The sequence below is a fragment of the Grus americana genome, chromosome 1 (assembly GCF_028858705.1).
Source record: "Grus americana isolate bGruAme1 chromosome 1, bGruAme1.mat, whole genome shotgun sequence".
In the NCBI taxonomy this organism is placed as follows: domain Eukaryota; kingdom Metazoa; phylum Chordata; class Aves; order Gruiformes; family Gruidae; genus Grus; species Grus americana.
This window is the reverse complement of record NC_072852.1, coordinates 98,633,438-98,659,751: the sequence shown is the minus strand read 5'-3', so window position 1 is coordinate 98,659,751 and position 26,314 is coordinate 98,633,438. Positions and strand designations below refer to the sequence as shown.

Here is a 26,314-nt window from a genome sequence, read left to right as displayed (position 1 = left end):
GTGTTGCAAGATATGGCACCTCAAAAAGCAGCCTTCAGTGACACCATTCTGCATCAGAAGAGTAACTCAGCTCAGTTGATGTTAATTGACTCACAGTGTAATCATTGTGTATCAAAACAACCAGCAGTACAGAACACACAGTAAAGAAGATTAACTCAAGTTGTACTTTTTATTTTCAGGATTAAAAACCCCAATGATATAGATGCAGAGTAAAGTAGAAAGAAATAGATGTCAACCTAAGTTTATCTGCAGTTCAAATGAGGCATCCTGGTTTCAACAAAACTGAATTGGACAGATGGGTAAAGCACAACTTGCCAAGAAGAGAAACTGCACAAACTATAAATTGAGGATAGGTAACTCCTCTTCACCTGGCTCCCTCTGCCCCCTTCCACAGTATAAATAGCACAAATAAAAAAATCCAACTGTAAAACATATTTGACATTGAGCAAAAATGGAAGAACCATGAAAAATATTTTTATATAGGATACACTGATCAATACTTTTTTCAGAATTAGGAATACATTGCAGAGCCATTTAAGTGAGATACAAAAGTTATCACAGGTCTAACAAAGGCTAAGAAGTCCCATTTCAATGAACAACACACAATACATAAACATTCAGGAATATAAAATATAATCAGATTCAGCAAACAATTCTATAGCTGACATTCCTATTCCAGTCCCTACAATTAAAAGTTAAAGCTTGTTTACTTGCTAAGACTTGTAGAGAAATAAATACACTTACAGAAGTACACACATTTCTTCATCAAGACAGACATACTGAATCAGCGAGACTGTTTTTTTAATACAAAATACAGACTGATTTAACAACCTAAACCAAACAGCTAATAAGATTATCGTTGGACGGTGCAACTGTAAGTAAATCACTCTACTTTTACTACAGTTAGCCAACGTACATGTCCTTAGCATAAAATTTATTTGCTCTTCAGCATATGCTCTGGCTCTTCTACCCATCTGCTGAGTCGAAAACCAAAGCTGGAATAAGAATTTGTCAGACACAGAAAAGCAAAAAAAATCCCAAACTTCTTTTCTACTGCTGAAAGGACTACATCTTGACCCGATTTGAATTTCAAATGAAGTTTTGGGTTAGTTCTGTTCTTCCCATTAGCTAATTTCTCTGTGCTGGTAATTTGCCTGAAGTTTTGTCCCAAACAGTGGTCCTCTGAAGAGTTTGCTCAGTAGGGGTGGGTAACAATATGCTCAAGTCTAGATGAAAGTCTTACTGAAACTGCATATGGACTATTAAATATTGTATATTCAAGTAAACCTCAAGTCACACATGCTCTGTCAGACTTCCACAGCTAACCAATTTTAAATCAAAATGGCCACGTCCTCTATTTATCTATAGAAGTCCCAAACTCTGGTCTGCTAGATGATACAACAGTGAACTCTGACACCTGAGACAGGTACGCAAAGAAAATATTTCCAAAGGCTTAGCCAGATGAGAACAACAGATAAGCACCTTGGCAGATGCCCTACTTCTGTTTGAGTCAAAAATCCCTGCTTAGAAGTGCTCCTGTAGTTTTACAGCACAGGTACTTTCTACACTCACATTAACTCAGTAGCAAAGCAGCAGAAAACAGCAGGCATCAGGAGCAAAGATACCATTTTCCCCAGTTGTTTGTTTCTCTTCCAGAGAGTTTGTTTAGTAGAACAGGAGCCTTTCTGCAGTCAGCATTTCTGCTCTGAAGACTCTCAGTCTGACATCTCTCACTGACCACAGCACTCCTGAAACTTGCCTTGCCAGCACTGTCTCCAGTGGGACCCTCTCCATCACAGCAGGGACGTGCAAGTTGGTATCCTTCAGTACTCAAGGTAAAATTGGACAGCAGGAATCTGTCTTTTGTTCCCCCCAAAAAATAATCAACATTACGACTCCCAGCTGTTAAATATATCAGGATAGTAGTTTCCAAATAAGGACCTGAGCAATTGATAGTCTGCAAAATCTAGTAGTAACTCCTCTTTGTTTTCAGCTACAAGCACACAGTAAGATGCTAAAATACTCATATATGCTTCCTAACAACCTTCTCCCTGCTGCTTCCCATCAGATACACATATATACAGAGGTCTCCCGTGCCTCAGGTATGCCCTTGAATCGCACATGGCAGTGATCGGTGCCAGAACGAGGATACCACTAGTGTGATCGGCATACAGTGATCGCACATTAGAAGAGAAGTGACAGTCATAAAACAATGTATAAGTAACCTGAATCTGTAATAACAAACCATACAACTAAATATTCAAGCATATGCAATTCAAGTATGTACTTTGCCTCAAGCAGCTACTAGTTTCCTGGCTTTTCTTCTCCCAGCACCTACAAAACGGTCAAGTCCTCAGAGCAATTCTTCTGGAGAAGTTTTCCACCTGAACTGTTTAAAAGTGAACCCCAGTGCTTTGGCAAGATGCAACCAAGACTAAACCACTGTATTCCACAGATGCAGGTCTACATCAACAGCAAGGAACCCTCAGCCTTCTCCTGTATTCATGCCAATCTTTATTCTCCTCAAGCTCATATGTCCATGATCCAGCATGTTGTTAGCTGCTCCAAAGTCTACTCAGCTGCAGCCCACTCAGGGACCAGACTCCCAGCCAAGTGTCTCAGCCCAAGCTGCAGCCACTGTCACTCACCTGCCAGACCTGCTCCACTCTGCTGCCTGAAACCTGGCCAAATGCTGCCGCACCTCCAACGTGGGCATGAGATGCAAACTACTGACCTACTTCCTTGATCCTCCCTTCCTGCCCAGCTCACCTTTTTTTTTTATAATGCTGGAAAATAGAGTCCGCAGCCCAGAGTCCAAGTCTAGATGAGCTCTGTTTTGCAAAGTGTGAGGGAATCTGGATATGCTGCGGTGCTGTGCCAGAGAGATAAGCCTGTTTCACTGGTAGCTTTGTTATGGGCTATAATGTGTAACAGAAGAAAGGTAGTTCATATTGCTTAGGATGGTTTAGAACTACCCTAAAGCCAATTCTAAACATCAGCATTAACATTGCCCAGAGTATCCACAGGAGATATCCTGTCGCAGGCAACTGTACCTGCCAATTGCCCAACTCACTATTGAGACCACCATGTTCCTCACATAGAGGCATAACACCGAGCACTGCCCTGAAGTGACGCCCGAGTCTCTTCAGACAGGCCAAACTTACAGAAATGTGTTTTTTTTCCCCTCCCCCACTTCATTAATCCTAAAGCTATTTTCCATTTCTTCTCCTTCTGCGAACACTCTTAACACCTAGCATGCCTTTGTCCTATTTCAAGAGGCAAGAGCTAACAGCAAATATGTTAGAGAGACTTCTGAGTTTGTACTTAAAAATATCTAACAAAAGCCCTGAGTTACAACCATCACATCTATTCAAATAAATACAACAGAAGGACTAACAACACAGTCATTACTCTGCACACACAATATAAATATTGGTTAAGCCTGATAAATCTCTTTTGAGGTAGATATATACAGTACAAAAATATTGAGTTGAATGCAAACATCATACTCATCACCTTTTTGCCTTGTCCTCCAGTTCTGCAGGAAACCTTGCAAACATATTATTTCTGCCTCATCAGCATTCAAACCAAGTTTTTCCAAGTTCTGAGCTCTAAGACAATTTGCACTAAAAGACCACTGAAATCAAACCCATACATTTAACACTACCAGGGAGTTTCAGTTGGGGCCATGAGAAAAGTAGGTTAACACAAGATTCAGCTAAGGAAAATCCAGGTATTTTAAATAACTTTGCAAACAAAATAGTGCTGTTTGAAACATATTCCAACAATTTCATTAACAAGAAAAAACATACCAAAAATAAAAACCTTCTGCTAGGGTTTTTAAAGGAAGTTTTAAACTAGAAATACGAGCTTTAGTTCCCAAAAATTGATTTTCATGACTTGCCCGTCACTGAAATACAAGAGGAAAGAGGGAAGACAGCTCGAGACAGACATTCCCCCCCATGCCAAACTCCCTTAGAAAAAGGATTTAGTTAAAAAAAATTCAAGGAACTAATGAAAACCATGCCACAAACAGATAAATCAGATTACAGTCTGCTGAGAACTCGGCCAAGGTTCACATGGAAGGTTTGCAAACCTTTAGATAAACTTGTCCTGAGTTCTGAGTTTGTGACAAGCAAGCAAATAGGTTTTGGATTTTTCTGGGCTGTCAGACCATGATGGCAGACACAGGATACGATAACAAAATGAACAGTAAACTGGAGATTCGCTTTTCTTTTGAAGAAAGATGATCCATTCTACAGTAAATAGCTTAGACTAATACAAATTCATAATAATTGAATAATTAGTGCACCAAGGGTTACTTTAGGAAGATGACTGAGCAGATAAGTATCTGTTAATCAGTCTGTTAATCAGTCACTTGTGTTGCAGTTTTCGGGTGGTTTTTTTTTTTTTTTAACCAAAGATAAATCAGACTGTAGGACTGCTATCAGCTAGTCAATTAAGTGCTGATAAGTACTAACATGTGACTGCATTGGCTCCAGCACGCATGGTCACGTTTTGTTGTGAATCAACACAAAAATGATTATGACTACAGAAAGAAGCAGCACTGACACCTGCCTGTGTGACTATTGCTTGCATTGTCACAAGCGGGTACAGGCCAGGGAAATTTCTCCCCCATAGATGCGGCACTCTGACTACAAGCACAACTTTTGGGTCCAATTTTGGAATTCACTGTCACACTGCAAATCAGAGATTCAATATTCGGGTTTTGAGCAGTCCCTGACAGCTCTAGTTCTTTGAATACTAAGCAAACTCCCACTTCACCCATCTCCTTCCAGGAAAGGCCATCTGGGTGAGAGACTTTCCCCAAAGAAAACTTGATGGATGGAAAAAAACCCAAACCACAAGTGACCAGCAAGCAAAAGAGAAAGGTTGCACTGTGGTTTCTCAAATGTCTTAACAGGAATTCAGAGACTTGTGAGTTATAATCCTCAATTTCAAGACTGAAATATTCTCCAAATTAATGCCAAAAGAAACACACTTAAATATGGTTGCAATAAACATATTATAGTATTAAAGTAAAATAAAGAGGTCCAGAAGAAGAGTTTGGAGTCCAAAGAGGCAGAGCATGCCAAGCCTTTGCCTCTCAGGTCCAAAAGACAGTTCAGATATTCAACAGTGTAACAGCTTCCCCCTGAACAACGGCAATATTGTTTCTTCAAGTAAGTCAGAGGTAGCATCTAAAACAGCATAATGTATACAGCAGCAGCCTCCAGCTGAGCCCAGCTATGCCTGAGGTGGCCCCAAAACAATACTGTCTCAACTGGCCTGGTCCCGCTGCTGCTAAGGGATCAGCGGCGATCCTTGGTTTGAGCCCTGGGGTTGAGAAATAAGCAGGATGCATGCACGAGGGCACGGTGAGTCCGGTCACCAGGGAGACGCGCACCATAATCGGGTACATCTGCTTCGGAGGCCAGCCTCTTGTTGGCAGGCAGATACCGCGCCGGACTGCAGCAGATGTGTGCATAACTTAGTCAAACACGTAACCACAGACACGCAGCAGCACTCAGACAGTACTTTCTGTTCCACTCAGATCCACACATCACTGGGAGAAGGGATACGCCTATATAACATGTTTAACCACGTTTCCTCTAGAAAACTTTTTTTTTTTTAGATAAACAGAGATTACAATAGGTTTCACTTAATAAAACATTTAACATAGTTCAAAGGTGTCCACTGAGGAGCACAAGTGGGACACAGCAATCAGGATTTAGTTGCGGATTCATCCTCTTCTAAAAGGAGATCATTTAATGCAATAACTGTAGCAGCAAAGTCAACCAGCTCCACAAAGTCTGATGTAATTATGTTAACACCCATAACACCTGGCTTCTGTGCTTTCACCCAATTCAAAATCATGGGCAGGTTCCTAAAGAAATTGAAATAAAGAAAATTAAACATTTTAAGACTTTTCTCTATACATACTCAAGTTCAAATACAACACGTGTTTACAAATTACATTATTATCTCACATTTGTGGTCAGGTTTTGACTGCCACCGAAAATGCAACCAACTGATGAGAAGAGTGCTTAACACAGCACATGGTCATTAGCTATCAAATAGTTTTATATTGATGACTGATTGACCAATATTTCTATCACATGCATACAAAATAACATTTGTGAATTCTGTATTCACTGAATAGACTGTGCTTCAGGATTTGATGTTGCACTACCATTTCCTCCATCCTGGTTTGTTTTTACCCAAGTACATGTTGAACTAAAAGCTTAATTTCACAGTAGACTTCAGTACAGCAGAAAGCAAGGCTGCATCTGGCCCAAGATGTTCCCCCGCCCACCTCTGCCTTATGGTCAGCAAGAAGGAAGGTGTTGGGGGCAGCACACTGCATTTCTACCGCACTCCTTTCAGCCTCCAGACCCAGCCAGAGCAATGGGATCAGGGAAACCAAACCCAGAATTGAGCCCTCAGCTCTATAGGGGCTGAACATTCCACCATACATCACTGTAACCAGAGAAAGGTGAGGTGTGTCAGGAATTGAGTTAAATGGAGTTAGAAATTCTACTGTGGGGAGAAATTTCAAATAATTTCTTGTACATAGTCCAAGTCTAGGGTCTGCATAAGATTTTTTGCACTCTAACATGTAAACGCCACTGTTTGCAGCACAGTTAGGGACAAATGACTAAATATATTAGAAGTATTTAAATTAATGCCATAATATGCACACAAAATTATATGTGAAGATGGTAGGCAAGCAAATTGGCTAACAGGATGAGGAAGAAAAAACAACAAAAACCCTAAAATCATCCTACGGCTCTTGTTCCAGAAAAAGAGTCTTATCACGAACCAAGAGAACTTGAGTGACGGTATAATTACTGTCCCCGTCAAGGGACACACCATACTTTAGCCACCTAAGTGTGAATGTTGCACATTTCTCCTTCAGCAAGAGCACAAGTACACTTAAATATTCATATCCAGGGCAAAATTTCCATACAAGAAGGCAGACATCTACACAGAACTGCAAAGACAGATTTACACATACAAACCAGCTAGCATGTGTAAATGTATACAAGCAATCATGTTTTAGCAAACAGTAGCATCTATTTTAAATTTTCACAGTTTACTTTCTAACAAGTGGTAACAAAGGGGCTGAGGGAAAGGGATGGAGCAAAGGCAGGATTCCAGCCTACCAGTGGCTTACAGCCCAGATCTGTACCAGGAGCCACTTGAAACAAACCTGCTTGCCCATTCCATGAAATTAGATTATTGTTTACTATTTCAAAAATAGAAATTCAGTACCATCTTTCCTTTAATCATGAGACAGCAGTACATTCAATGTGCAGTACACAGACATAAGTTACATCTGTGCTTTCTGTTAAGTATCCCCACCAAGCACACATATTTACATGTGTGCAATTTGTGACAGCAAACGTCAGTCTTAAAGCACCTGAGCACCATCTAGTGTCTAATGCTGACCGCACAGATGTGGACAAAGCGCAAGCTGGAGTGGCGACCTGAATACATTGTGGCAAACATCATTTGGATTTAATTATCTTCTGCTAGATTAGTATCTGTAAACAGGAAGGAGACTAAAAACTCCATGATTTATACTTCACCTGGAATTTTCTTACTTCCATCAACAACTTCTGGGACTGCAAAAGCATACCACTTGCTATTTTTAGAAAGGATTTTTAAGAAAATAAGTTATATTGACTTTGGCTTCAAAATAATACTGTAATTACTTCTAAAGCGACCAATGATTCTCCAAAAGGAAACGTGAACTGGCTGCTGAAGATATGTGTTTAACTCACTGCTTAATATTAAGATCAGTTGCTGATCAAATTAGACCAGTTGTGACCACCTATCAAGTGTAATTTAGAACTTAAGATCATGATGGCAAGATAAACTGTTAGTGACATCAAAACAGGCAATATTAAGCAGTGAGCTAAGAGACCAGATCCCACCAAGACTGTCATAGTTCTGGGGATTTTTAGCAACCATGCTGCAAGGTGATAATGCCATAAAATGAAGTCACATGGAGCCTATTCTGGTAATGCTGTTAACACTATTGAAAATCACTGGCACTCTGTGTTACTCAAAGCCAAACCCTCTTCTAACGGTCTTACTCATGGGCAAATTAATTGTACAGTCAGTAGTATAAAAAAAGAGACAAATTGTTAATCTAATTTTTGGTAAAAAAACCAAGACAAAAATACTGCCCCAGGTCATAAATCTTCGGGCATTACTGAAATTACTAAGATAGATTTGTACAGACAAATGCAAAAATAAGCCTATAAATTGGCAATTTTCCTTTGTGGCACAAGCTTTTTTACCCCTAAATTCAAGTTTAGCCAATTTAGAATTAATTATTCATTTGAAACAACAAGCCTAGCCCATGTTTTATGAAATCACATCACATTCAGAAAGCGCTCAAATTGCCGGGAAACACACTTATAATTACATATATACCCTGTTAATTATTTTCAATAATTCTTTAATGACTGCAAATATGTCACAAGCCATAGTAATGAAGAAAAACTGCATGCTTTCATCAAGTCTTACTTCTAAGCTAACACTTCATAGTTTCTTGCTTACTCAGTGCTTCTTTCAACATGAAACATGGTAAGTAAAGACTGAGAAATCAAGGCAAGTCCTTACCTATGAACAAGTGTGTTCTTCAGACCACGAATTAGATGCCGTGCAATAGTTTTCACTCGAGGTGTGAGAATTGCTTGAGAAACATGAAAAGTCCCATAACGACTGCGTTCCTCAAGGGTGGTCTCTAGGAACTGTAACAGTTTGTGCACATTGGTTGTATTAGCCCATGGTGCCGGCATTTTACTCCCTGGCCAGAGGAAGGGGTATTCCCGATACAAAGGGTAGTGGTAGAATATGAGAACCTAATAGAACAAAGAAAAAGGAAAAAAATAAACAAAAATTTACAACTCTATTATTTATATTTAAACAGGATGTTGGTTTACTGCTGCAGCTAGCATACCAGTGAAAAAAAGAGGACCAAGCAAAAAGAAGTTGCTACAGAGTCATGAGTGTCAGTAAATTTGTTACATTATTGCCAAAAAAAGAAGATGGAGATCATGTTGGTTGGCTATGAGGACAGGATTGCTTCAGGCTTTAAGGGTCACCAGTTTAAAATGAAAAAGTTGCCAGGAGTATATTGAAATGTCATTCAAAGACTTCAGCTTAAAAGCATTTCAAAGTGCTGTCACAGAATATTACATCTATACTTGATGTTAAGGATTTTAGCAGTCTTGCCGTCTTCTATGTAACTCCTGTTAAGTGGCTAAAGTGTACTGGGCTAACTGGCATAATGGCATTCCACTTGCACTTACTGCATGAGATGACAAAGTCAGTCTTGCTGTCAGCAAAATCTTCTCTAAATCAAAAGTCAGTATTATATGCCTTGTAAGGTGGTTCTCTAGAAGAGGATAGCACAAAGATGCAACAATTTTTATTAACACTCAAACTTACAAATGATTCATTTTGGACCCTAGTACTGACAGCATCAGTTCAGAAGAATTCCTCAAAGCCTCACGTATTTTGCAGTTCAATAATTACATGCTGTTGCTGAAACCCTGTTCTTGGTTTGTGTGTACGCATGGGAACACTTACCACAGAGAAGAGGCATTTAATCTTACCACTATAGATTTGGATGGCTGCAAAGGAGCTAAGATATTCCATACCATACCTTAGTCATGTTAAAGCTGACATGCTTTACACTGGACAAAAAGACAACAGTTTATGAAATCCTCACCAACATAATTCAGCGGCACAACATGCTCTTCCAGAAGACAAATCCATTTGTAACGAAGACAAGGCCCCAAGGATACTACCATTTAAGTATTTAACAAACATGCTTGGGAGCAGGACCTAGTCTAGCCACGCCATGGATCGAGGGGCTACACAGCTGCACATAAATGGCGTGAAACATGCACACAACACAAAGGAGGCCCTAGCAGGCTTTAAACTGTCAGCAGCCTCCTTGGTCCAATACTTCTGAGTGGGAACCACACCCAGCTTCTCTATTTAAATTTTAACCTTTTGGGTTTGAAAAACATGACGGATCCTTTCCCTACCTGGTGTTTCTTCTCCCACATGTACTGTAACGTCACGTATTCTACACATTCAACGGAACAAAGTTTGGATCCAAATGCTGAGCGGATCCTGTTGATCAAGAAGTAGTGATGGCTGTCATCCATGGCGTAGAAGTGATTGAAATCCAAGAAGATTACTTCCTTGGGGTGCTGCTCAAGAAAAGTGTTGATCTCTTTCAGCCCATCCCGTACTTTGATGCCAAACAAGCCATGTATGAAGTAAATCTCTTGTCCTGTTTCCCCAGGTTTGGAAGATACACGAAGATCAAAGTAGCGGATCCCACCTTCCAACTGCTCTTTGAAAGTTAGATTTTGAGTCACTGACCATTTCTTCATGATCTTTTTAACCAAAGAAATTCTGGCCAAACGTTTGATGGCTGTGGCTTGGTCTGGTCCCACAGGAGATTTCTCATCAACCCAGTAGCTGAAAGAATCATGTGACCCTAGAAAAAAGTCAAGAATATTTAATTTTAGAAAACTGACTATGCCAAAACACATATACCCATGTGTCCTGTAAACTGAAAAAAGTCCTACATGCATGGCAGGGTTGCAGAAGAGTTATGCTCAAGTGTGAGTCTTTCAGACTATCCTCTACACCTTAATTTTCCCTAACTGCAACAAGAGCTATGCTTAAGGTTCTCGGCTTGAACTGTTTTTTGTGTGAGCTCCCAATTTCAATACACTCTGAAAATCGCAACCATAAGACAAACACCAGTGGCAAAGGGAAACTTCCTTCTAATTTTCCTTCATTTACAAACCATCAGCCTACTTCCAAAACTTTCCCAGAGCCTGGTACATCGCTGATTTGAAATGAGACTCCAGCTTCATTGAAAGAATCTGAGGCTTTATTTTCATTCTACCTGGTAAATCCAACCGTGACCTAATACACCAGAGTTCTTGGAACAGATATCTTTATTCATGTGATGGACAGAGGCATCTATATATGCACATGCCTTACCAGCACATCTCACTTTAGCCCCAAGATGGTAAATAACAGTTTGAACGGTGGGCAACAACTGGCTGAACTTGAAGGTGGAACAACTGATTATAACATCAGTTAGATACCAAGCTCACATTTAACAAGTTCACGAATGCATCTTTTACCCAGCAGTGCCTTTGAGTGATGACAGGTGTGGTGAATATAGTTTGCCAAAAGAGACAACCAACAATCAAAATCACCAGTCCCTGCCAAAGTAGCATGTCTGACAAAGCTCCTGTAACACAACCTGTACCTTGGCAGAGAAACTCCATCTCCAGTATAAAATTTGTGCTTACTAGAAAAGTCTGACTGAAAATTCAGTAGTAAATGGAAACTAAACTGAGAATAACAAAACTCTTTCAGAATAACAGCTTCAGAGTCAATGAAACATCCCTAGCTTAGCCAAGTCAATACCAGAACAAAAAGTAATAGGGCGGTGTACCTTACTTTACACTGTACCAGAGCAGCATAAAGCAAAGATGGGCAGAAGCTGATCCACCACAGACTGAGGTTTACCAGGGATTTCTAAGCATTTATACCAGGCACCAACATTCTGGCCAAGAATGTGCAACCATCCCAGGCATCACTTCCCTGTGAAGCCCTGGCCAGAAGAACACTACAGGAGCTCAACAGCTCTGCTTCCCTTTTTTCTTCAGGACAGCAGATGAGAGTTTCCCCACTGAGCCAAACCCCACCTGCTCCCTGCACACTCACTTTGCTGAAGTACGGGGAAAGGATCTTCACCCCTCATCACCACAAGCAGCTCCTTTTCCAACTGCCCTGGGGGTACAGTGACCCCCCACCACGCTGCTAGCATTTGCCTTCTCCCTTCCTGCATGCCCCAGGGTTCTTGTCCCTGCTTCTGGGACTATAATTTTCTAGAATTTCCTCCTTACCTCAGTCTGTAACTCTCAAAAAAAAAAATCCTAGTTTGTGATTCCAAATTTTAAGACAACATTTAAGGTGTCCACAGCCTCCTTCACCCAAACCTTTTATTTGTGTACCAGTGCTCACTTGAAGACTGATGCATTTCCTGTGATGCAAGATCAGAGCTATAAACAAGATTATGATCTCAATTGGATTATCTTGTCAGGATTTTTTAATCCAGAGGGAAGAACAGACTGCGCAAACCAAACATCAGTTCACAACAACCTTAAATGCGTTCTTTTTCCAGGAATCTCAACTAGTTCAAAAGTACTGAGAAGGAACCGTGAAGGTTAGTTTTCAGGCTTTACAAATGAATGCTAAAACTAATTCTGATCAAGTCTTCATGAATTCTTCACAGTCTTTGTGAAAGTGTGCCTCTTATGTGGCTTTCCATTCAGTCTTCTAGAAACAAGTGACAAGTAACAAAACTGTTTTTAAAAGCTAGCTTAAGAAGCTATTTCGTACCTCTCACAGTAAGCCACATCAAAAAGTAGCTGTCAGTTTTGCAGTGACACCTAGATTTTTTCCCACCTCCAAATGTGTAACCCCAAACGAAATACACAAACATCTAGTGAAGACACTTCAGAAGAAGCCATACAGGGCCTGACTCATACTGCAAGCTGCAACTCAGACATTTGAGTTTCATACACCTCCCCATACAGCAGAATGAGCCTTTTCAGCTTCTACAATATTTGTGAAGCAGACTTTACTTGCAAGGGGCTTGTCTTCTGCCTCTGAATGAGTCACTTCGCAAAGTAGTCATGGGGGTTTTTGTTTTTCTTTGCGTGGGTGTTGGTTTGTTTCAGTTTTTTTAAGTTCTCAATCCTATCCATTTTAATTTCTTCCTCTGTTTAGGTCATGGTAGAAAACTGTTTAGTATGCTAGCATAAGGCCATAAGAAACATTTTATTTTCATTTTAAATAAGACTGCAGCAGCATCTAGAGAGCTGTCTACAGAAGTCACTTGCACCATTATGCTCCTTCAGTGTCACTGATAAATCTGAGTCATGAAGGAATGACAATTTTATCTGCCATTAAATATATTGTTGTCAACCTCAGACTTGTCTAAGCAAATCTGAACCAAGAAACAGCTTGTTTTCCTAAGTCTGATCACATACTTTACAGCTATAAAAGCCTTTCCTTTGCAGATTGCCACATACAAGGCACATTTGAGGATACAAAGAGCAAACTTCTCCTTGCACTATCACAAATGAAATTCCATTTATAGTTCTAGAAAGCAAGAAGAAAGAAAACAAGCCACAAGCACGTTGCAACTTTTTCAACACATATTTTAAGAAACTCCTTAACAGGGCAGCTGCAATCTGAGAAACTGAACTATGTGACATGCTTCTATAGTTAGAAAAGATGCTTAAAACTCCTGCTCTGTGGCTCTGCTTAAAAGCCTAGGAAATCGAACTTCTCATTTACAATGAGGTCAACATGTATACCTAGATATAACCAAGGGGAACATGAACTACAGCTTGGTTTTTTTTAGATGCTTCCCTTTTCATGATTGGTAGAAGACCACCTCCTAAGGACAGCGGAGCATCATCAATACGGAGGCTGGAAAGACACAGCAGAAGTTCAATTAGATTTTTCAGTGATCATTTACAGAAGGCCAGCCATCAGCTGAGAAATATCTAGGCCAAACTTGGACCCAGAACATTTTTACTCCAGTGAGAGAAAAAAGCAAACTGAAAACCTGAAGGGACAGCACTGGATATTGTTGGGCTGAGGGGTAAGAGCTAGGTGAGGATCCATGTCATCCACCAGGCCCTTCTTTAATTTAAGATTACTGTGTTATGTTACCAGCTCAGCCACTGACTTTTAATATAGCTTAGCTGTGATGTTAAGCTACATGCTAAGCTGATTGCATCATGATGTCAAAATAACCCCTGCCCTCCTTTGCTCTGCCCCTAAAGTCTGTGAAAGGCCTAGCCATTCTTTAGCTATGGCAGGAGCCAGGCTGGTTGCTGATACAGCGTGATTTCTTTTTGAAAAATGTATAACCTAAATCAACCCAACTCTGTACAATGTAAAAGGCAAAGGCCAGAATCTACACCAGAAGCACGGAGCAGACCAGCCACATTTTGTTAGCAGCTCAGTGTCAGAGCTGCTAATCACATTCTCAATTCGTGTCTAACACAAGGGTGTGTGAAGATACTCAGATGCTGTAATATTGCACGGCAACAGCAATGGGACTGGCAGTTCCTTAACAGAGCGAGCATCACAAAACTCTCATGGCAATGAAGCCTTTTCCATGTGTAAGAAACCCTTTGCAGTCTGTGTTCCCCACCACCCAAATGGTGTGCATCTCCCCAAATTATACTCACTACTTTTCTCAGGAAACAAAACCCCCCAAAACTCAAGAAGTCTTGTCAGCAAGACATTTCAGATGATACCTGACATCTTGAATATAAATAACACCCTACATTGATTCAATAAATCCATTCCTTCAACTTGTTGATTGTGAACAAAGCAACTAATGAACCTAGGTATTTATAACCTTTGTCTTACAGACCGAGAAATCAAAAGGCACAGGAAAGCCAAGAAACTTTGTCTTTGTTGTCCTTTAGGTGAACAGAGGGCAGAACCCCAGTCTCAACTGCCTCAAGGGCATGTTCTTGCACATGTAGCATGCTTCTTGAGTCACTGTACAAGAGAACAGATTAGCATTCAGATTGCAGATCTTACTGAGCTGCTCCAGTGACATGGCATCAGTCTGATGCTCAGCCCTTCCCGAAACCAAGCTAGGCACAGGAAATAAAGAGATGACGATTAGCCAATTGCTTCCAACAGGCTGAGGATGCATAGCATGAAGCAGTAAGCATTAAATTTAAGCATAAAAGTCCACACATTCAAAGAATAAAAAAAAATAAGGGACTGCTAATCATCTGGCAGCTCTTACAGTAACAGAAAATGCCTGCTCTATTTTGGTTTCGTTTCTTTCATCTGACAAAGACTGGAAGCTTCAAGGAAAGCAGTCACATCCCATCAAATGTCCAGATATTTAACTATCAAAGGCTATGATATGGTTAGAATAGTATTAAAGAGGTATCTTCCAGACACTAGATTGTTAAAATGATGGATAGTCCTCTTATTTTTATCCCACTAAGTGCAACTGTGGATTAATTTTTATTTGCATCTTTAAGCCTTTTTATTCTCCTTACACTAATTTCTCAAGTTAATTGTATGTTAAAACAGATCACTTCTCAATTCAATTTGTATGTTAAACAGATTGTACTTCACCGTTCAGGATGACTTTTTTGTTCAAGCCTTTGTGCTAATTGTGAGAAGGCAGCCTTTTATCATCACATCTGCAGTAAAGTCTAACTTTCCAGTGTGTCTACTTGTCATGCTACTTAGTCACAGATAGTCAAATTAACCCATGGTGTAGCTCAAACAAATGACACTCATCAACAGAACGTTATTAAGCTTTGAATTTCAACAATTACTGGCGACATCACTTTGTCTTATCTTTTGTTTCCATATCAGTACTTTCTGCACATACAGTTGCAACACAAGGATAGCAATGAGCAGCACCTCACAAACCCCGGTGTCCTTTTGCGAGCTTGTAACTTTACAGAATCACAGAATCTTTAAGGTTGGAAAAGATCTCTAAGATCATCAAGTCCAACCATCAACCCAACACCACCATGTCTACTAAACCATGTCCCGAAGTGCCACATCTACACGTTTTTTTGAATGCCTCCAGGGATGGTGACTCCACCACCTCTCTGGACAGCCCGTTCCAATGCCTGACCACCCTTTCACTGAAGAAATTTTTCCTAGTATCTAATCTAAACCTCCCCTGATGCAACTTGAGATCATTTCCTCTTGTCCTTTCACTAGTTACTTGGGAGAAGAGACCAACACCCACCTCACTACAACTTCCTCTGAGGTAGCTGTAGAGCGCAACAAGGTCTCCCTTAAGCCTCCTTGAAGCTAAACAACTCCAGTTCCCTCAGCCGCTCCTTATAAGAGTTGTGCTCCAGTCCCTTTACCAGCTTTGTTGCCCTTCTCTGGACACACTCCAATTTACCTTCAAGGAATGTTAAAAATATGACTACATAGCATGAAAAGCACAGAGATCTTCCAGCAAAGAACATAGTTGTGCACCGCCAATTACTTTAAAACAAGACAAGAACTCCTGGGGTGGTTTTTTTTTTTTTTTTTTTTTGATACTAGCATATCGCTAGCCACCCTGTTGCAAGGCCATGGACTAGTCAGAAGCAGCAGTGAAAGACACTTTCTGCAAAAATCTGGCTAACCAAGAAACAATAAATGAAAGCAGAAGGGCAGGAGAGTGTACTGACAGTAAGTTTAACTAGATCAAAATAATTTGACTTCACATTAGTAGGATGAAAAAAATGCAAGAAAACCTCTTGTCCAATGTTAAACATTTGTAAGAAGCAAGGTCAACATACTGTACCAGCCCCCTAAAAGCTTTAAAGGGTCATTTACGGACAAAGAATCACCCTAGCTGTAATGACACCAAACTTCTTAGAGCAAGTTTTGCTCACTAGACAAAGTACATTCCCCATATATTACAAAACACCTCACATGACACAGCGTAGCAAGCAAGACATAGCCAAGACATCTAGAAGCACTGTAATCAAGTTCCAAAAACACAGGATGCAAGCGCTAACAAGTTAAGGCTGTCCCAAAAATGTTCTCCTAAACCAGATGTCCTGTGTGTGCCAGAACTGAGGGAAAAATGGGATAAAAAAGTGCCTCTCAAAGCCCAGAAGTCCTCAGGATTCAGGTCATTAACAATCCAGATTTTCTAATCAGAAGATTAACATCTTAAAAGCTCTTCACTAATGAAAAGCGAATCAAATAGTCCATATCAACTTGCCCAGCAAAAGGAGGAGAGGTAGGAATAATAAACACCCTATTGATAATCAATTACCTAAAACTATTGAGACGAGTTTTTATATTTTAATATAATCCTAAAAAAATCCTTTAGGTATTCTTAATGCAGTCTCGTTAGGGAGGACAAAGCCTAGTACAGACCAAATCCTCTTAGGAAAACTACTTCTCCCTATCAAAGAATTACCCTGACTTTCCCCAATGTCCCTTTCAGGGTGGGAGGTGGAATGGGGGGAAATAAAAGGTACAAGGAAAAGGTAGAAAGGGACTGTCTCAGACACAGTATCACATTATAGTTTGTTTTTCTTTCCAGCCAGGAGAAATCCATTTTGCACTGGTTGGAGTTATTGCCATTAAGAGTTGTGGGTTTTTTGTGATTTAGCGATGACTTCCCATTTATCCCTCAGCTGTTTGCATTGGGCAAGCAGAAGTTAGCCATACTTTGCCATTTCAAAGCCTGAATGGATCCACTTGCTCCAAAAAAGAAAAAGCCTCCAGTTTAGAGTCTTATACTCCTCTTTTGTGACGACTCAGAAACGTGCAGACCAAGGACTCATTCTGTTCTGAGAAGGCTCTAGGGAAATTTTTTTCTTGTTTTCATTACATAGTACTTTTCCCTCTTTTTACATCTTTTCTGGAAGACCAAGCAAACTAGAACTTTCACACAACATGGAAGAGCAGCAACGCCTATTTATATCAACATTATGATTGGTTTTCTCTGTTTGAAGTAAAAGTTTAGCATGTCCTGCACTCATTTACCAGGCAATTAAGTCACTCACTGGGGCAAAGATTTTAATAAAAAAGGAAGAAAGTTTTCGCCAATTAAAAAATAACAAAGATCTTCACATACTGTTTGAAGAAAATTGTAGTGTTTGAGAAGCATTTGGTTTTGGCTAAACAGATGACATTGGTCCTTTAGAAGAGAAACCCTAAGATCTAGTGCTGGCTTTCCAGGGGAACTTCTGCATAGACCCAGTGTCTTCCACACCAGTTCCTCATACAGGGACATACAAGAGGACTACTTTGTTACTTAGGAATAGTGGAACAACTTCCATTAGATATTCTCATCAGTATAGTGGTCCAGGTAGTTTAATAGCCTCTCTCTAACAACAGTTGAGATTTGCCGCTACTATGAAGTAGACTACCAAGGTAATAAAATAACTTGTCCATTCAGGAAAAGTTCATCCTGAAAATTCCACATTTACAAGCCATATCCGACATCACCATAATTATGCAGATATTTTCTTCTAATGGTTACTACCTCATTGATTAATAGATGCCAATTAAATTGGGAAGGAAAATAAAGCTTGGCAAATCAGAACATTAATCTTATATATCTCCTCCCTTTGAGCTTTAATCCAACAGATGGGCAATTTAGCTGATTCAATGATCCTTTTAATTAGGACTGCAAAGGAGTACTGTTCAGAAGGAGAACAGAGTCTCAAGCTCACCACCACTTCTCCTCTCAGAAAGCACGTCCATAGCGCGCGCCAGCCCACGAACAAAGAAACAAGAAAACCACAGCATTAGCAAGTTCAGCAGCTTGCCTCAGCGTCACGCTGGTAAAGAGAGAAAGAAAAAAATCAAATCTACTAAGATCCTTAGTTGGACAAGGTTGATGCTTCTTTTAAGAACCATTTCAGTTCTGCATGGCCAACAAAAAGGCAAGCAGCTCATAGGGCCTTCAGCGAACAGCTGCGCTGTCAGGACAGCAGAGCTGGCTGGAGCCAGTGGGTGGGGAGGTGTGCAGGAGATGCCCAAGGCCCCACCAGCTCCAGGAGTTCCCCACATTGTGCCCGACATGTGAGCAGAGCGAGCACCCAGCAGTCACGCTATGGCACCGCAAATTCACCCACAGCAGCTTGTCATCACAAGAAATCCCTCCACATGCTGTATCCCCCTTTCAGGCCTGACTACAGGCTCGGCTGGTGGGGCTGCTCCTCATTAAGACTGCCTGCTAGCCATATTTGTAAAGCTCTGTTTTCCAGGGCTGATCATTTTGTAAGACTTTGATCATTTAGATCTAAACCATTAGGTTTCTGCCTCAGGCTTTTGGTGTGATCTTGGTGAAGAGTGGAAACAGTGGCATGTTGTAGTACCAAAAAAAGTGTTCCAGCTTTCCTGTATAGACCTATGTGAACCAATATTATTTTTCTCTGTTAAAAAAATGCTTCAGGAACTGTAAAACTCAGCTATTCCATCAGCTTTCCACCAATTGTCCAGTCTGATGCAGGCAGGAGTGGCACCGTGTTGCAACTACTCTGCTTTGCTTAGAAATGAGATCCTGGCCATCCTTCCACATACTTTCACCAGATGAGCTCATACATAAGTAGATGACAGAAAAGGCTCTGTGCACTATCAGAAGCCATTAGTGAAGAGCTGCCCTATCTCTCCCCAGAGGTGCAGGCTGCCCTGCCCACATGCTCCACATCAGTGGGACACCCTGCCTAACGTTACATACAGCTCTAGCATGCCAGTATCTGAAAAATTAACTTTTGGTGGCAAAAACTTCTTCGGTGTTTCAAACCAGACTCAAATGTACAACATTTGACCTACAGTACAGAAACATTTATATTTCAAGATTAAAACAACCTTACAGTCTAGGACATGAACACTGGTGTTAACTGACTTTAAATATCACATTTCGAAGTGTTGAATTAAAACATTTCACTTTTTCCAAATTTTCTATTTTTCAGCTCTCTTCTCTAGAGACTCAAATCAAATTGAACTTAGTTAGAATTCAAATTAATTGGTTCCCAGCTAAGCTTAATTCTTTCCTTAACAGCAGGTTCACTAAGGCTATGTGAAAGAAGATATAATCCCCTACTTTTTCTAAATACAGCCATCCTACCTACCTCTTCTTTCCTGCCTACATTTGCAGCACTGTGACACACCAGGCTAACCATCGTGCTGCCTCAGGATGGCTGCCTGCTTCAGCACCTATCCTAGGGTTTGTCCAAGCACATGAACAGTCATTTTGGCAGGAACGGCTTCTCCAAGAAAATCCCCCCAAACCATTATCATCAACATCAAAAAGTTTTCCATCGGGTTAGCTTACTAAATGCACTCATTTACACTTGTAGGACCAAACAAGCACCAATGGAGAGAAATGGGAGTCCTGTTTTTTGGGGTTTTGGGTTTTTTTTTTTTTTTTTTTTTTTTTTTTAAGGTGATGGAAGGAATGGAAGAGGGAAGGCAGGGGACGGAAGAGGCATTTGACTATCTTACTCTTATGAAATGGCAGCCATAACTATTCTGGGTGCTCCTGCCAGAAGGAACTTGCTCACTCTCACATATACCAGTGGATCCTTACCTAAGTAACTATAAATTTCCTCCAGAAGATAAGGAAAGAAAATGAGCACTGAGGAAAAACTCACAGCTAATGGCTCTCAATTATTCAAAGACAGAATAATCTACACAGGATCAAGTAAATGCATTATTACCAAGATCCAGAGGAAAACAGAACTGCCTACTCTTCTGCTCATCCCATTCATCCAGCAGCACCTTGGAGACTGGACTAATAAAACACTATAAGCAAACACTGATAGTTGGCAGTTAACATCTACTAGACTGCTTTGCTGTCTCAAGACAACAGGCACAAGCTTACGATCTCAGAAAGCAGATCCTGAGACAGCAAAATTTCAGCTGTCCTCACAAGTATTCATGTAAAAGCTCAATCAAACTGGAAAGTGATGCTGTATCTTCAGAAGCAGAGAGGCTTCTCAGACTCTAGCACCTAGTTAATTATAATACTGCAAAAATTACTTAGAAAGGCAAGTAGTCAAAATGAAACAATAGAAATCGGACACACCACGGTGCTATGAATTACCAGCACGCAAGTACAAGCAAGAAACGAGACAGGCTTCTCTAGCAAATTCATTAAATAGCTGATTTACTTTGAAAGCAGACTAGTGACAGCACTGCAGCTTTTTCTCATGTTCCACTTCTCAAGGGTGGGAAAAGAAAACCAACAGATGCAGATTAAGAGATGACCAAAGAATGCGTCACAGTTGTACAAGATTTCATAAAATTGATTGAAGTAAAACAGCTTGAGATTAAACACATACTATACAATACATTACCTGCCAAAAAACACGGTCACAATCAAAATGTTTAAGAGTTCATTTTTAAACCCACATTGAAAGAGGATTAGCCTGGAGTATAATTAAGAGAAAACCCTCTAGAGTTTCACACAAGGTCACCACTTGAAGGTGGTTAATCTGTTGACTATGTTGTATGCAAGTAAGTTGATGACACTTTAGTTACTTGATATCTGGCAATTTCTCATTGCAAAAAGATTCTCATCACATCGCACAGGAAACCTCATCTCTTTTCCTTGGCAAAACTATGCTGGTTTAGAATTTAGAGTTCTTCCAATAGAAACAACAGAAAAGCCCAAATTCTGGAACTGATCGCACCCAAGCCTTGAAGGATGACCCCAAATTTTTCAATGTCTCTTATCCTCTGTTTTGAGCACAGAGTTAAATCAGCACGTAAACACCAAACTGGTATACCTCATGAAATATCCATCTTAAACATTATTTGTTACCAGTTGGTTCTAAAGATTGAGCAAATGATTACTGTCTTTACCCTCAGGTACCATGTTTCACACCACATTTAATAGCTCAGGGAATCATAGAATAGCATACATTAAAAAAGACAAAGGCACAGCTATTTTTTTTAGGCCAGTGAAAATAAGCAGCTCTAAAAGCAAAACTGTTTGCAACAGATAAAGAAGCAGAACTCTGTACAGACCATCCTTAGCTTCATACAAGAAGGTTACTAAGACTTTCTCCCATACTATTAATACCATACAATGAATTAAATCTAAACAGTTTATTTTCTGTGTATACTATTAATTCATTCACTTTGAATAGTCCCATCATGCCAACATTTTGCCTCTTTTTAAAAAAAAGTAGAATCTTTTAACCTTCAAGTGCTGCATTTTGCTAAAGTGCAACAAGGTAAAAACCAAACAACAGTTTCAGGGTGTTAAGTACTAACTTCATTTTAAAGTTAAAACAAGTTTCAAGGTTTCAACTGCTCCAGCACCCTCACTTCTCTGCTGCTATGCACAAAGAGTGATTGGGAGGAAGAAGGGCAAAACAAAAAAAAAGCCAAAAAAAGTAGAATCCATCGGTCCAGTGGTGAAGACAAACGCATCTGGATATGGACAAAAGCAGGCCACACCGGTTGTATGCACATACAGGTATTAAGCAGACAAAAATGCTTCTCATTTGACCTGAAGCCTACCTTTCATCTCTCTTTTGAAGACAGCATTAGCCTTCACTGCTGTTGAGCATCTGTAAACAGATACTTCTACTACAACTTGTTTTGTACCCTCCTTTCCTTGCACACTGCTAGTAACATCACCCTGGCCTCTCAAAAGGCCCCCAAAAATCCACTTCAGCAAAAGAATCATTGGACTAAAGCAAAAAGAATACATATCCCCAAACATCTACCCAAAATATCTTTTCCCTACTCACAGGTTGCATGAGGCACATGCAGGAAAGGGCTAGGAAAACACAGCAACTTTGACTACAAATAAACATACACTGCCAGCTTTTTCAAAAAAAACACTACTCATTTTAAAAACAGTGTGGCATTACTGAAACAACTCATTTCTTGGTTCCTCTTCCACAAACATCAATCAATATTGTGATTGACAGCAACAATGCACCTAACGCAAATCAGCATCATAACCTTCTGCTAACAAAGTTTTACAGCCCTTGAAGTGCTACAGCAACAAAAAGTTGATTTATTACTGTTCACTAAAACAGAGAATGAAGTTTCAAAAATCTGCAGCTGCTTGAATTTTATATTAACATTGAATTTCCTTTCTGTGTCGTCCCCCCCGCCCCGCTCATTTGAACAGGGTTACACAAAATGATCTTGTTACTGTTAGGGTAGGGGGGAAGGTATTACTTTTGATTAAAACAAGGCATTTCAACTGTTCTAATTCAGGAAATATGGTAGTAAGTGAATGCTGTGGTAGCCCACAGGAGGTGTGTAGCACCTTCGCTATATGCTTCAAATGCCATTTGGTGACGTCTGCCAGCACAAAGAAGGAAGTCACTCTGTTTCTAGGGAAGTGTCTCCACATGTCCTCTATGTAATACATACCCAAAGGGTTTTGACAAGCTAAGGCTCTACCACGAAAATCAAGCCTGTAACACTGATGACCAGCCTAACATCCAGTATCAGAATGAACCGCTACAGTAGTCATCCCTAAAATCTTCTCTGTTGACATCTACAAGCAATATTAGATTATTTTTTTGACATTTACAGATGGAAATTCAGCCTATTCCTAAGAAACTTCAGGGTCATCTGTTGTTTTCTCCATTTGTCTGTTTATCCATCTGTAAAACAGAAGAGATGACACTCACCCGTACCAGTTTCTTAACCTAGAAGCTCTGTGCAGGAGCTAGTAGTTATTTTAAGTTCTGCTGGAAGAGGAAGACATTTCATAAGTATTTACAGTATTTTAGCATCTTCAGTGTAACATCTTATATCAGGATATTTCATAACCATGCTGTATTATTTCACTTTCTGACAAGTCTCATGTAGGTTCTGCTATAAAAGACATTTCCATTTGATGAACCTCCAGCTGTTAGATTCAATTGAAACAAACCTTTCTCCCTACCTGCTTTCAGCCTTGCTTTAGCAACGTGAAAAAAATTAAAGAGGACCTCCAGAGCTCACAGCTATCTCTTTTATAGCTAATGAAAACAAGCAGGTCAACGGGTTAGAGATTCATAGCTGCACTTAGAGAAGATTAAGCCCTCCTTCCTCCCCGCAATGGACGGGATTCCTGTTAGCCCTCACTCACAAACAGGCGCTCGGACCCAGCCGGGCTCTGACGCCCAAGTCAGACTTTCCACACGGGTGCTACAGCTCACCCACCCAACCTCTGGCTCCCAAGCACAGGCAAACACCTCACGGCGAAGCCCGCCGCCACAGCAGGACCTGGCACAAGCACCTGTAACAATTTTACTGAGGGGGGACACGACGCCGTCGCCGAAAGGGGACTCCCCTCAGCGCCAGGCCCCGCCACGCGCAGGCCCTGCCGGCGGGGACAGGCCCCGGCGGTTGCGGCACCCAAACATCCCCGCCCCTCCCCGCCGTCCTACCCGGGATGGCCAGGTTGGAGAGCGGGTAGGAGCGCAGCGCCGCCGGCAGCGAGCCCATCCAGTCCGCGTTGCTCTCCGCCATGGTCCCGGCGGCGGCCCACCGCCTCCGCCGCCGGCGGAGGCCGCCCTCCCTCCCGGCCGGCGGCCTCATCCCCGGCCTGGGAAGCCGGGCCGGGTAGGGCCGGGCCGGGTCGTGCCACAGCGGCGAGGGTCAGCGGGGTCGGGGCCAGCAGGAGCTGCCCGCCCCTCTTATGTAACAGGTGCGGCCCGGCCGGGTACGACACCGTCACCGCGGCCCGACGGCCAGCCATTGGCTGGCCGCTGCTCGCCCCGCCCCCGTCCCCCCCGCCCCGTCCGTAGACTGGCGCGCGTCCGGGTGTCGTTGCCTCGGTCTACCTGTGAGGGAAGCGCGAAGGCGTTTGCCTGCGGCCCTGTCGCGGAAAGTGCTCCCCACGGTACTCCTGCAGCGACTGAAATAGCCGTCACCATCGCTCGTCTTCTCTTTCTGCACCACCTAACCAATTAAACTAGTGTCTGTCCGGGTCAGAGGAGGGGGAGAGTAACAGTGCGGTCTGGGACTGGAGAAACGTCAGCCAAGGGCCTAAATGTCCTCTTGCCACAGGTGGCACCGCACAGGGCTTCTACAGTCCTCGTCACCTGAAATTCAAAATCCTCTGAGCCAGCTGGCTCTCCCTTCACTGCTGATGGCACTGGCTGTGAAGCTTTGCACGTACCCATGACTTTCTACTACCGTGCGTGTGTGTGGTGATGCGCTGTTGTGCTCACCTCTTCAGTGTACACACGTATGCGAGGGCTTTCACGCGCACGGCTCCCCCATGTATACCAGGAAACAGCTGTGAGCTTGGATTCTGATACTCAGTCTACTGTAGCACCAGAGAAGCTACCCCCAATGTAGAGGGCCAACACCATGTTTTTACGATGTCAACTGGTTAGTAAGTGTATTAGTGGAGCAATTTACACACCGCACCTGACAAGAGTCAGCACCACAGCAGAAGATTTAAGGAGCAAGACAGGGCAACTTCAATCCCTTCCACCTGCTCTTTCAGCAATTCCCTTTCCCTGACAGTCTCACGCTCTGCCTTACACTGCATTTAGCTGTCGGGTAAAGCATTTCATCCAAAACAGGTTCTGGATTTGCTGTGATACACAAAATGGAAGATATATTTTTTCTCCCTTGCGATATTACTTATCTTTGAAGGATAATGCTTTGTGAGCAAGTTCTCTTAACTGCTGCTTACAAATATGTACAAACATTATTTTTGTACTCTTCACACAGGACGTAGAGATGACCAGGTATACAAGACTGAGGTCTACTCCATCATATGCTAGTGAAAAAAAGCCCCAAACATTGCTCTGAAAGATAATTTTTCACTGTCAAATTACTAAAGGCTGAAGGGTATATATACCAAGGATGTATGTTTCAGAAGTCCTCTGTTTTGTCTGTAAAGAAGTATTTTTGAAACAAATGGGTATTTTTCATTTGCCATATTAAAGTTTGCACATTATTCACAGAATGTTTTCATTAATATACAGTAAAACTGCTGATTTAATTACATATTTAAAGTAGATATAAACTTACTATATCTGTAAATACATATGTTAACTGTGTATTTTCACCTAATACAACCAGACTCTATCTCCTTCCTAAACCTGAAAATTCCTTTTCAATGAAGCAAATTTGCTTTTAGAGCTTTGATATTGAACAATCTTTAAAATAGTGCAATTTCTAGAATAGGTTTTCACAAAGTGCTCCTCACCTAGGCCTCCTCACCCTCAAGGAGGAACACGGGGGGGTAGGTTTGGCATGCATTCAACTGTCCTGCAGCCCTGCTCCCCCTTCCTCTTAAGACCGCCCAGTACACTTGCCTCTGATGTAGGAGAGAGCAGGCCACACTATTCAAAACCATACGCATGGGATCATAAACATTTTCTCTTGTAATTAAATTTATGTCTTTGACTGAAAGACGGATTGTTATGTGTGAGCTCCAGTCCATATCTCTGCAAGCTTATCTCCTTTAAATGACTGCTTTAGGTTATTTCACTCTTTTTCTCACATTCCCATCATCGCAGCTTGGGACCGCCTACCAAACCAGCGTGTGTGTGAACTCCTTAAATATGTTTGGCAACCACGGCTGTTCCACAGTGTAGCTTTCCAGGATGGGAAAGCTTTGCAGTACAGGCTAGCCATTTCACCGAGGTTGATACATTCTTGAGGACATCTTTCTGTCTTTGGGGCAGCACTTCCCTGCGGTCAGTGAGGCTAAACACTGAAGCTGTAGTCTACAGCCAGAACTATT

General features: G+C 41.4%; 1 protein-coding gene across 2 annotated transcripts; it reads right to left on the bottom strand.

Moving 5' to 3' along the window:
* Positions 1-5,656: 5,656 nt before the first annotated feature.
* Positions 5,657-24,260, bottom strand: PLCXD2 (phosphatidylinositol specific phospholipase C X domain containing 2). 2 transcript variants are annotated; one of them, XM_054805138.1, is made up of 4 exons: positions 23,997-24,260; positions 10,071-10,531; positions 8,635-8,876; positions 5,657-5,887 (listed from the first exon to the last, which is right to left on the bottom strand). In XM_054805138.1, the coding sequence occupies exons 1-4, from the start codon at positions 24,145-24,147 to the stop codon at positions 5,725-5,727; spliced, it is 1,017 nt and encodes a 338-aa protein (XP_054661113.1). In that variant the 5' UTR covers positions 24,148-24,260; the 3' UTR covers positions 5,657-5,724. The 2 variants fall into 2 exon arrangements, with proteins under 2 accessions (XP_054661113.1, XP_054661122.1); XM_054805147.1 differs by lacking the exon at positions 5,657-5,887 and adding an exon at positions 5,901-7,648.
* Positions 24,261-26,314: the final 2,054 nt, after the last annotated feature.

Excerpts from the sequence above, each read along its gene's own strand:
- PLCXD2 (XM_054805138.1), bottom strand. The coding sequence starts at position 24,147 with ATGAGGCCGCCGGCCGGGAGGGAGGGCGGCCTCCGCCGGCGGCGGAGG. Across the intron at positions 10,532-23,996 it reads CTCCAACCTGGCCATCCCGG|GGTCACATGATTCTTTCAGC; the intron begins GTAGGACGGCGG and ends ACTTTTTTCTAG. Across the intron at positions 5,888-8,634 it reads AAGAACACACTTGTTCATAG|GAACCTGCCCATGATTTTGA; the intron begins GTAAGGACTTGC and ends CAATTTCTTTAG.